The sequence below is a fragment of the Hippichthys cyanospilos genome, chromosome 11 (genome assembly GCF_059441005.1).
Source record: "Hippichthys cyanospilos isolate Australia breed blue-spotted pipefish chromosome 11, RoL_Hcya_1.0, whole genome shotgun sequence".
Classification (NCBI taxonomy): Eukaryota; Metazoa; Chordata; class Actinopteri; order Syngnathiformes; family Syngnathidae; genus Hippichthys; species Hippichthys cyanospilos.
Window position 1 is genome coordinate 17,728,851 of NC_142379.1, and position 12,445 is coordinate 17,741,295.

At 40.3% G+C, this 12,445-nt stretch overlaps 1 protein-coding gene across 1 annotated transcript; it reads left to right on the forward strand.

The window, feature by feature from the left end:
* Positions 1-430: 430 nt before the first annotated feature.
* LOC148416211 (uncharacterized) lies at positions 431-6,827 on the forward strand. Its single transcript, XM_088427848.1, has 6 exons — positions 431-484; positions 596-836; positions 1,787-2,013; positions 4,276-4,385; positions 4,474-4,493; positions 4,835-6,827. Exons 1-6 carry the CDS (start codon positions 431-433, stop codon positions 4,993-4,995), a joined length of 813 nt encoding a protein of 270 aa, XP_088283974.1. The 3' UTR covers positions 4,996-6,827.
* Positions 6,828-12,445: the final 5,618 nt, after the last annotated feature.

The following is a 12,445-nucleotide window of genomic DNA, read 5'->3' on the forward strand; positions in this document are numbered from 1 at the left end:
ACTGGTATCATTTTGACGTGACAGTGGCCACTGTAGTTGTCTCCGTTCTTTGTTATACAATATATAGTTCCATCCATCAATGTTTATGATCCAAGAAGCTATGCATTTTATTTGTTATGCAAAGGTTGGATGCTGTTGAATTTTCACATTTATTCCTTAAGTATATTTTTTGCTCTCCACTTTCATTTCATATACAATATATTATTATTATTCCAATAATCATTCATATTAATTTCCAAACAAATGAATTCCTCCACTCACCAACCCCCAACCAAGCCCATCATCCAAAAGCAGGCTAGCCCCCTTTATCAGTGGAAAATTGTAGTTATGTAATGGACTACTGGACAGCGCCAGAAAGAGTATGAGAGGTGATATAACAGCAATGCACAGCATGACACGAAAATATTTTAAACCCCTCTTTTGACACAATATGACTCCTACTGTCATTCAGGAATATCGACTGAGACATCTCTGCAGTGGCCTGGTCATGTGGAAAAGTTCCCAACAGTTCGCATCACAATTACCGCAACCCAATAGGTCAGCGATGGAAGCGCCTCCTATGGGCGGAAGCGATATGATTTGCCCTGCTTCATAGAGCCCGCCTATTTTCTCACAGTGTTCTTCATCGCCGTTAGCCAAAAAGCATGTCCGTCATGGCTCGCTCGAGGAGGGCGTGTGCGCCTCTTCTCCCCTGTTCTCCTCTGATTGGTCAAAGAGCCGTGGTTACGTCACGAGCCTGCCAGCTGATCGGGCAGAGAAGCCGGTTAGAAGAGATGAGTTGGACGGAGGGAGAGACCGGGGTGGGAGTCCCGAAGAGCAGCGAAGCAACGCGGGGTGTGACCGGTCCAGCGGATACTCTGCTTTAGCCTCTCGCTCACTCTTTTTTTTTTTTTTTTTTAACATGTCTCGTGTACAACGGTTGCCAGCGCTCGACACACAGTGTAAGCCGCGTATAACTTGTGAGCTCTCGGCCTCGTCGAAAGCGCTGGAATTGTCAGGAGAAATTTACTGAGAGAGAGTTTAAGGTGTGGCTGTCAGGCGTCTGCGTTGGAGAACCTTTCAAAAGCAAATGTTTGCCGTGGGAGCCTGGCCGTCCTAGGGTTGGGCAGCCCCCTTCTGGTCATTTCCCACAAGCCGAGACGTTTAGACGTGTTCGCTCATTTTCTTCCAACATCTTACATAACCAAACGTCTCGTCCACCTTGAACGTAGCGCTTCTTTGCGATTTGCATCCTCAATAAATAGCGCGCTAAGGGGAAGCTTCGTGCCTTTGGCTTGCTTTGGGGTTTGACAGGGCCTCGTGAATGTAACGGACGTGGCAACTTTACAGTAGCGAGCCACCACAGGCCAACTGGGCGTGGGGTGGACCCGGCCCGAACAGTGCGTATCGTTCGCCCGTGTCATCTGCGCATATTCGCTGTCGTAGACTCGTATTGGCAAGTGGCGCAGTGGAACCGGTGGGTTTACCTTAAAGTAAGTGTGAAAATCCCCTTTGGAAACTTTTAAGACAGGTACAGCTTTCCGGTTGCCGTTTTGCCATTTTTGCCCACGTATGACTACGGTTAACGTTCACTGTCGTCAGTGTGTCTGGATCTTATCATTTATTTGCATTTTGGGGTCGAAATTGACATGGAAGAGCCTGTTTGCACGTTTGAGTGAAGGATAAAGCTAAGAGTTGCTTCCCAAAGCAGTTGTCATCTAAGGGAAACGATCGTAATTCAATGCATAGGCAGATTGGCCCTGTTGTCTAATTAAGATCAGCTTTTAGTCAAGTAAAGCAGATTGAGTGAAATTCTTCAAGGCCCCACCCTTTGCAGCTCAACATGGACGTGGAGAGTTGCCCCTCCTCCACCTCCTTAGTCATTTATTTCCCCTTTCAAGCTTGTCTTTTGCTGCCGCCCCCACCTCATGTGTTCAGGTGCCAACTGGACAGACACTTGTTAAAGACCATTTTGAGGTTGCACCATATGTCCGGGACCTACTTCCAGGAGTCTCTAAAGGTGATAACAAAAAGGTGAGGCTCTTTTTGATTAACCTGAGGATCATTCTGTCCTTCTAATGATTTTTCCAAGTACAACGTTATTGAGCCATCTTTTTCTTTCCTTTTTTTTTTGTCGTCATCAATTGCCATTTGCATGACAGCGCCAACCAACCTGTTGCAGGTTTAGTTATGCAATGACCTCTGCCCTCCATTGTGGCTGCAATTACATAATCATATTGGCGGTGGTCGGAGCCGCTGATATTTTCAAGGCAGACATACAGGGTTAACTTCCCCGTTTCGGGAGTGGGTGTCTTTTTCCCACCTGCACCCTGCATGTCATCCCTAAAATGGCTCTGACCTTGTCATCTAACAACGTCCTGAGGCATAGTGTTTACAACTCTGCTTCATTTTTCCGTTTTTTTTTTTTCCTTCACTGATAAATTGACCTCTTGCGTTCAACTTCTTATACCATTTAAAAGTGAATGCCTGCAGGGTACAAAATGATCCGTCGCAAAAGAACTCACAAATGGCCTCTTTGTAATATACTACTTGTTGAGTGGGAAAATACATTTTGACATACTGCTCTTGCACAACTTGGATCTATGCAGGTTATTTTTCTAAGCATTAGCATTAATAATGGTCCAGTCTCTCCTCACATTCTGTGTGGGAGGATCAGTGTTGCAACTAGTACTGTACAAAAGGTTGGACTTGAGTTACAATGACAATTTTTTACTGAGCGTAGGCAGGAAAATTTAAATCTCAGACATTATATCTGTATGAAGCTTTAAGTGTTTAAGTATGTAATTCCTAAATAACCATCTGCATTGGTTTCAGTGTAGTCTAATGTAACCTTACTGTAATGCTTTTGATTGTAGTTTTTTTTTTTTTTCCAATGCCACCTTTCTACTTCACTATTTTGGTTAAATGTTGGCCGTCTTGTGTTCATAAATGTTCATTTATCTGCATTGCATTGTTTTGACCGATGCATTTTTTTATGTTCGTGGTTGCTCAGTGTTGTGTTATCTCTGCATGGCTGGATGCGATTAATAATGTCGTCCAGTAGTGACGTGCGGTGAGACACTCCCTAGACACTCACACATGCACGAGGGCTTACGACTTTAGAAATTATAGTCTACTGTTAATTCGAATGGAAAATCTGTGCGCCCTAGTCTGGATGACTTGTTTAACCATTAGAATTCATCAGCTTATGCACATTTATCGTTCAACAAAGAGGAAAGAATTTCCATTGGCCGCAACCCATCCAAATTGGCCTAAGTGAGATCTGAAACCAAGTTTTTCCCACTCAGCATTGATGACATTTATCACAACCAAAAACCATTAAAGTGTGTCATTTGCTGAGTCACTCGCTCTGTTCCAAGTGGAGCTCATGAGTGAAAAGCCCACGGAGTGATTTGGTGTACGTAGGCACGATTTAAGGTTGACTGTTATCGACGTAGCGGAGGATCTGCGGTGGAAATGCGGTAGCTGCAGTGAGGTTGCATATTTGGGATGGCCACGCCCAATCAGATGATCCGAGTTGCTAGCTTGGATTTGCTTCCAACTGCTTTGTACTGTATTTAAAGTCATGGAAGCAAGATTCTGATGATGGCGTTGCGGAACTTTTTTTCTCCAAACAGCATTGAAAATTGGAACCCATCAGACCACTTGTTGAGACTTAACCAAGCAAACGTGTTAGAAATGCCACCACGCCTTTTTGCCTGGCATTTTTTTTTTCATGTCGCCGTTCCATTATTAGTGACCTGGCATATAGCTGAACGTAGTATACCTCTCCTACCATTCCAGCTGTCCCACAAATGTTACATTGGCTAAGACTGTTTCCGCTGATGTCTTATCGGTGGAACATTCCACTCTCCCATTCCATCTCTGTGCGTTTTAAACAGAAAGGGAAGTGTATATTAATAGCGCATTAGCACTTTGAAAGGAGCTCCCGTTTGCTGGTCCAATGAAAAGGTGCTAATAAATTATGGTTGGTCCACAACCAAGTAAATCATTAATATTTTGCATGCAGATGTTAAAACTGCCATTTTATTCAAACCAAAGTTGTTATTTTTTACTGGTTGTTAATTTTAGTCAGTGTAATTTATATTCAAATAAATTCAAATGTGGGAGATTTGTGATATCTTGTTAGAAAAATGCCTAAATGATAGGTTGATACCTGACCAACTGTTCATATTCCCATCGGCGCCTATGGATAATCTTGGGGTGTAGCCAAACCTGCATTTGTTCTTTCATTGCCGCAAACATAAACACTATTCCACTTTTTTGTGCTTTCAGAGACAACTGTGCTTTCCACTGCCTAACGCCTTCTTCAACAGAATGCCCACACTACGGTCGAATTCCAACCAGGCCTTTTGGGAGTCGGTGGGAATCGTCCTGGGAATGCTGTAAGGCGTGTGTGTGAGCAGGACCGGTTCTATCATACAGCAATCGAACATCCATGCTTCATGAGCCAAACGTGTTTGGCGCCAATAGTAAGTTACGACTCTTGCGGGGTGGGCTCAAATGATAGATCTAATATGGTTGACTTTGATTTGCGAGTAATATGCAATTCGGGAATTACTGAATTTATGGCATCCAGGTTTTGATTTTCACACTTTGTATGAGTGACCTAGATAACAAACACAGATTGTTGTGCTTAGTGTGTACGTGTGTGTGTGTGTCCACACTCGCATTTTTGGGTTGAGAGAAAAGCTTGAGTGCATGGATATTTCATCAGTAAGAGTAACCATCAATTTCTGCATATGCCGATACAGACCTAAATAAAACAACATGGTTGGCTCAGTTCAGGACCTAACTTATGGCTCTTAATTTATGAGGCTTTAGTAAGATTTAGTCTCCTGCTGGCATGGGATGAGCTATATAAAGATTATTTTAGGCTGCTGCGTACACCGCTTTGGGTTGGTGTGTGTGCAGCGGAGTGGGCCTCTCAGCAGACAGCCTGGAATGTGGACCATATGTAGCAGGCATCCCAAGAATGTAACTTGGCCTTGCTGAACTGACCAACCTAAAGATACACAGAGCCAAGGTGGAGAGAAAGTAGTCAGATAAGGACAAAAGTAGGGGTATAAACAACTAAAATGGCTTTTTGTTGGGAGTGGTAAGACAAGAAGATGTAGAGAACTATAATGTTGCGAAAAACAATATCCCGTTTAAATGGAGCCTGATACTCATCATACAAACCCTTGACAGTTCATTGGGTACAAATGTACGATCAGATTAGTTCAGGGTTTATACTGAACTGTATAGAATCATCTATGGAAAGAGCCCGGCATGCATGTGTAATCACAGCCATGAAAAAAATGATTAGTGGTTAATTTAAACCGCTTGTCTCACCCCCTATTGCACTTGTGTTCCCAGGGATGCCTTAATCAGTTAGTGACAAGGAATTAATGAGTTGTTTGTGAAAATTCATCTTGGTCACAGGGTTAACCAACAAGCGTTGTATATTACTCAAGATTATCTGTTTGCGACAATGTAACTAAGACCCAATGTTTTCATCTCAACAATTATGTGTACATTGTGTTCTGGTGCTGTATCGTGGTAGAACTAATATTCCAGAAGATGTTGACTACTATTGCAGTGTTTTTCCAACCTTCTTTGAGCCAAGACATACTTTTTTTTCTTTGGAAAAATCTCGACACACTCGCACACCTTCAGCCAAAAATATTGAAATTTGGAACTGTAGCCTTTACTAACAATTTAAAGTCATTCTAATCAAAGTTTTATTAGCACGAATCAAACAAACACCGTTTCACACCCCTTAAGAACTTGTCTTGAATTTGTAAGTACTGTGCTGCCACCTACTGGCAAGGAATATTTATTACATGATTATGCAGCAACACACTACTCTGTAGGAAACAGCGCATAGTTTCCAAAACTTAAAAAAAAAAGAGGAAATTGGATCATTTCCCACTGCACACCTGACTATACCCCATGGAACACTGTTGTTCCATAGTACAGTGGAAAACACACTACACTTCTGTATGGCTATCATTACACTGGCATCTTTGTCATCTGCACCCAGTCAGCGAAACACAAGTTTGTAGCAACATCATGTGATGGCCCAGATGACAGCTCCGCTAATGAGTCTTAGTTCCCTGCGCCCAAAATTTAGGTAGGCAAAGTAACAATTATTTCAGTAATTAAGGTTTTTGTTGTAATTCATTTTGATTAGTAGATTAATCTTTTTTTTTTTTTTAAATAAAAATTCCTTCGCTTTTACAAAAACAGGACATTTATTATGAGTCAATTGTTGGTTTGGTCCATAGTGTTGGAAAATAGCCCAGAACCATCATTGATCAAATAAAGCGAATAGAGTGGGCCCCTAGTTTACGAGATTAATCCGTTCCGCGGTTAGGATTGTAACGCGAATTCACTGAATGGCGGGGAATCCAAATGTCCATTCGCTAATCCGTGTAAAACCCCAGGTAAAAACATACAAATTGTGTATACATATTAAAAATTGGTATCAAAATAGTATAGTAAGTGCTACTTATATATAATATACATGCACACAATTAAATAACATCCGAAATAAAAAAAATATATAAAGGATTTTTTTTTACCTTTGAGTGACGCTTATGGTCATATTCCCTAGTAAGGGTAGCCTAGGCTAGGCTAGCTTAGCTTTCTTCATATTTCTTGATTATCTCTAGCTTCGTTTCCATATAAATCATCTTCTTACTTCTTACAGAGGCAGTTTGACGCCAGCAGAAAATAAGAGTAATTACCTTAATATGCCTCAAAAGGGAGGCAAAACAACAAAAACAACCAACCCCACAGCTAATAACAGTTGTTGATCGTAAAGCAAGATAAATGCCTTAAAGAGGGGACAAAAAAAACTCAGAATTCCACATCGTAACGTGAAACAAACGTAAGCCAGGGACGCCATAACCCAGGGGTCCACTGTATTTTATTTTTATTGCATTCAAGAAATTCTCTGTAATATCACTTACATCTTTTTTTTTTTTTTTTTTTTTAAGATACAGTATGTCGTGTTATGGCAGATCTAAAGATTGCTATACCACACAAAAAATAGTGGCTGCGGTCATTTATTTTCTTTTAGATGCCATTGTTAACATTTATCTTCTGCTGTATTTGCCCCTTTAAGATTTAGTTTAAACAATCAGGATGAATGGCACTGTTTTTTTTTTTGTCAATTATCTATGAATTAGAAATTAACAATAAAATAAAACATTGTCCATCCAGTATCTCGCAGACTTGCTCAAACGCCGTGTTCTCGAGTTGCTTGGCAAAGAGCTTTGCAATGGCTTGCTAATTAGTGTCTGTGTTGCTATCATTAGCTGTGGCCACAGTCATAGCTGGGTGCTTTATATTTATGTTTTAGGCTAAACTTGAGTCACTTCTGTGGGAAGCAATCTAGTTCTTACAGAGAAAGCATAACACTCTACCTTGAATTGTTAAATTTACCATGTTGACAAATTTTACATGTTCTTCCATTTTTACATCTTCTGCTGCCAAACGTGACCTCCTGCCCACAACAGTTGCCACATATTGCGTATCTTCTCCGCTCCACTGCTCTGCGTAGCACCACTTCGACGCCGCACATCCCCGCCCACTGCATGTGTCACAGAGTGGATTACTTGCGCGTGGATTACCAACTCACAGGATTAAAAAAAACCCAAAAAAGTTTCCTGAACTTCTGGAAACAAACAGGAAAGATTTTGCACATTTTGTCTCAATTGCGATGACACAGAAAAGCAGGCGCTTTTGGCTTCATCCAATCAATCAGCAAAGGAGAAGACAATCTTGATGTTATGGAGTTCTTTTTCTTTCTAAATCCGGATGTAGATCACGCTCTTTTTTTCTGTTTGGTGCTTTCCAAACTGAGGAATTGACCACGGCGGACGGCAGCTGACCAGATTTTCCAAGTCTTGCGTTAAGTTGGCGGACCGCGGCGCTGCACTGCATCACGGCTGCGTCGATACGCAGCATTCTCATTCATTAACATGGCTGCATAGCACTATGCACGGCGCAGTGGAGCGAAGCGAAGCCACAACGCTGTATGTAGAATGCAAGGGCGAGAGATTAAAAAGTTTATTAATGTGACTAAAAAATATAGTAAAAAATACAATGCATCAATTATGTAACATCAAATCATGTATTATTTTGACACCCAGTTTTATTTTGGTTTCGAGCATTTAGACAAGGGATTCTCAACGTGTCGCCCAAGGTCAACAGCTCGACTGCCTAGCAATTGTTGGTGGCTCGCATAACATCACACTTTAAAAAAAAAAAAAAAAAAATCAGTCGAAAAAAGAAGTCAATCCAACAAAAAAATGTCAGTTATAGCTAGATTTGTTTTTTTAAGGGCCCTGAATTGATACTTCAGTCTATCCCTAACTTTAGAACAACACCGTGTGAACGTGATTTCCGAGTTTTTCATCACAGCACATGCTATATTTGGGAGCCAACGATTATCAAGGTAGTTGTGCTTTGTCACGACTGCTTCTGGGAGTAATGTCACAATAAAAGCGCATCAAGTCCTTTTGTGTCATCCGTTACATGTACCATAAGTACTGGTTATTTTGAAGCATTGGCTAGCTTCCTAAACACATCGGTCTGCTACTGCGATACAGCTTGACAAGCAGCACATTGTCCCGTGTGTCTCGACGCACTTCTAAAAAGTAAGCAAGTATCCCATTTATAACCCCCGCAAGAGGTTGGCTTCTGGAAAAGTAGATCTCAAGGCAAAAATGTTTCAGCACCCCTGATTGAGACAATAAAAAAAAAAAAATCCTCTAAACGATTATTCAGTTTTCAAAAATAATTACTGATATATTAATATTGATTAATTGTCAATCAAAGAGCCGTTGCATGTCTTATCCTTATGACATTAATCTCCTGTGCTTCCATTAATATTTAGTTTTCAAATAATAAAAAAGCCAAATGTTCTTCCATGAACTGCCAAAAGAATTGGCCTGTAGACAACACTACCAAACAACCAAAGTTAAAGAGGATTTATTCAACAGGTTTTAACTAATGGATAAATGTGTGTGTATATTCTAGATTTGTCAATGTATATTCAGTGGCCATATGTTGATGGTATGTCAGGCTGTATTGTTCAAAACCTCAGGGTAAATGTTGTTCTCATCTCCGTTAGCTTAGAACGACATACTTGCAGGCCATCTGGGTACAGCTGCATTCAGCACGACAGGAAACACATTCACACACACAGACAATCCCACTCGCACACCCTAGCGCGGATGGTGCCATTTTTTTTTTTTTTTTTGTCCAGCATACCCGACTGTACTCCTTCCACATGCGTGCACACGCACAGTCTGCTGGAGTGTGATGAGACTGGCATAAAATGGCATCTGACCTCCATGCAGAATTCATTTCTTTTTTTTCTTGACATTTATTCATTTGAGGTCAACTGTCATCAGCTTATCATTTCATCAAAGTGTGCAGCCAGTAATCCTTTTTAGTTAAATGAGAAATTCAGTTCATAAACTCAATCAGCAAAATGAGACCTTCCATGTGGGGATCGAATCATTTGAGCATACTTTATGGGTTTTTATAGTCTGCAGGAAAAAAAAAATCACAATGGTTACTACACTCAGGTGTTTGATTAATTCCGCAAATTCTTCAGAGTGCACAGGGCCAAACTTCCTCTCTTTTGTCATTTTTTTTGTTTGTTTTGTTTTCCCATCTGTGCTTCTCAGGATATCTCATCTGAGTCATAATTGCAATTCCCCCTTTGTTTTCGTTCTTTCCATCTTTATGTTTTGCCTTCCCTCCTATAGTTAATGAAAGCTAGATCTTCATTGATAGGACATTTCCTATTGGAGAAGCGTGAAACGTCAGCAGCAACTGGCAAACGCAAGCCTTGGCTGTTGGCCAAACACATGCAAATGTTTGAAATCAAATTCTCATGACAGTTCGACTCTGAGGGTAGTGGTTTGGAGGGAAAGGACGAAACAGAGCACTTTTACCAAGCATGCGCCATCCTTATTCCCTCACCCATTTCCTGTCTTTCATTTAATAACTGAACTGCTGCTCTGGCGGGAGGCTGAACAAAGATATTATGTATGCAGGGACAAACATACATAAATTGAAAATCACGTCATCTTTGACACACTGCTTAAAGATAGGAAGAAAGCCAGTGGACGCAAGAAGCTCACAAATCTTTATTCCTTACGGTCACATCCTGTCTCAAGCATCTCGGCTTGTGGCTTTTTAAAGCATTCTCTTTGCATTTGCGCGTCGATGATATGTGTCCTGCGCATGAGCTTGCAGGAGACGCAACCACGTTCATACCCAGACGCCTTGTCATGCCGCATCCTAGTTTCAACGCGGCATGACCGCCATGTTGTCGGCTTCTCGCTTCCTGGCCTCAGCAATGCGCGCGTCACATAATTCTTCCAAGGCATTCCTGGCTCCAGATGTGCAGCATTAGGACTGAAATGGCCATGTCCGCTGTGCCACCTGCCGACTTCCTGTTAGCGTGCCTCACCTTTTCCTATTGCAAATTACACCCTGTATTTCACGTTAAAAAAAAATGCATTTCCAAATTTCTCATGGTTTAATAAGTATGAAATATTTTAGGAATGTGGTCCTCTTGTTCAGATTTTCGAATTTAATGTGTCTTGCACAACAATATGCACTGTACACCTTTATACCGTATCTTCTCATGATGTTTATCTTTGTACCGCTACAATGTCGACTGAATTACATGTATTTGCTTTCACGGTTTAATTTCCCTCCCAAACATTTGTGCAGATATACTTTGCTAAAAACGCTAGCAAGAGCCACATTTTGCTTGGCGGCAGTTTAACAAAGATCCTACTTTTCTACCGCAGAGAGAAGCATTTTTTCCCCTCTTCTCTATTGATTTGTAGAAAGCAGCTCTTTACAACGTGTGAGATTATGCACTATAGATGCATAAGGCTCATGTATATGTGACAAGGGGTGTGCTGTGAGAGAAAAACAAGCATAGACTTTAACCTCCAGCATTTCCCAGTGATAGAGAGGAACATCCACATTTACATCCCCCTTTCATTGCCTTTTTTCTAACTTGTCCTCTTCAAAGCCAAGGTATAAAAGTGTCATATTGATCTGATTTGTAGTATAAAAGTGACATATTGATCTGATTTGTATATGAACACCATTTATTGTGGGGGGGCTCATGGGACTTCCGACCCGATTATTTTCATTCATTATGTTATATGCAGTAGTTTTTTTTTTTTTTTTTTTTTAAATCATCATGGTTACACACAAAACAGTTTACTGTCCTGCAGTTTTGAATTCATTTGAATGTCTGAGAACTGTTGTTTTAAGATCGAATGTCTAACATGATCCTTCTCAGATTTGAGATATTTAAAAATTAATGGTATCAGTTATAACAAACAAAGGAACTAATCAGATTTGAACATTTTTATAAGTTTTGTAACAAGCAAACTACAGGTAATATTAAAACAAATAAAATTGGGTAGAGATGCAACGATCGCCAACTAATTGATTATCAAATTAATCAAAAAACATTTTTGATTTACTTTTACTCTATTGGGATTTTTGGGGGTGAGTTACACCCCCCCAAGCAGTGAGTTTAAAAACAACCCATCATCGATCCGATCGCAAGATGGGGCAATATGTCTACTTGAATAACTTGTTTATTTACTGCAGGTATCCATGAATTCTAAATACAGTATCAACAGAAATATTTATATTATGTATGTAAAATAAGGCATTTTAGCCAGATTTTAACATTCAACCTTGTAAAACAAAGCTACTTGAGACAGAAATAATGGATTCAACAACTTATTGTAGTTACATTACTTTCTTGTAATTGAAATTACTTTATTTTACCAAGTAAATACTGCAAATAATTGCTACGGCAAGCATTCCAATAACTCTGTAAAATGAACAGTCACACTAGTGCAAATAAAAGGTATAATTTTGCACCTCATTCATAAAGCATATCAATTGCAAAACCAATCAATAATGTCATTTATTGCTCTGCAATTTTCGACAAATACCAATTTGACATACAATGTGTATACAGTATTTTCATTTAAATGACAAGTTTAATATCGTTTGCAATAGTTTTCATAAGTGGAAACACATTTCATAAGAACTCAATGACCACAGGAAGCGTTTTCATAGGTGGAGCTCCGGGATGGCATATTTTTGGAATGATTCATCGCGCTTCCCATTCTTTTTGGCGGTGTCATTCTGTGCACAGCCGTCTTTGACACGCACTTGCTGCCAAGTTTTACATAAAATCCTCCGTCGAATGCCTTAACACTTTGTCGCCATACTTCAGCAATGAGATCCTTGATTACCGCTTACGGCTTTCTTGTCCAGCCAAGTTAGATTGCATTAGTTCCACATTGTGCTGTTGACCACCCTTCTGAAGACTCAAAAGGTTTTGCATTAGCTTATACTGACGCAAATTAAAGCTGCCCATAGTTGTTCTAGGAGT

What these genes read in the sequence shown, in the direction of transcription:
- LOC148416211 (XM_088427848.1), top strand. Translation starts at nt 431, where the DNA reads ATGACTCCTACTGTCATTCAGGAATATCGACTGAGACATCTCTGCAGT. An exon ending in GACATCTCTGCAGTGGCCTG is followed by an intron (nt 485 to 595) that starts GTCATGTGGAAA and finishes CCTGCTTCATAG; the next exon opens with AGCCCGCCTATTTTCTCACA. An exon ending in GGAATCGTCCTGGGAATGCT is followed by an intron (nt 4,386 to 4,473) that starts GTAAGGCGTGTG and finishes TGGCGCCAATAG; the next exon opens with TAAGTTACGACTCTTGCGGG.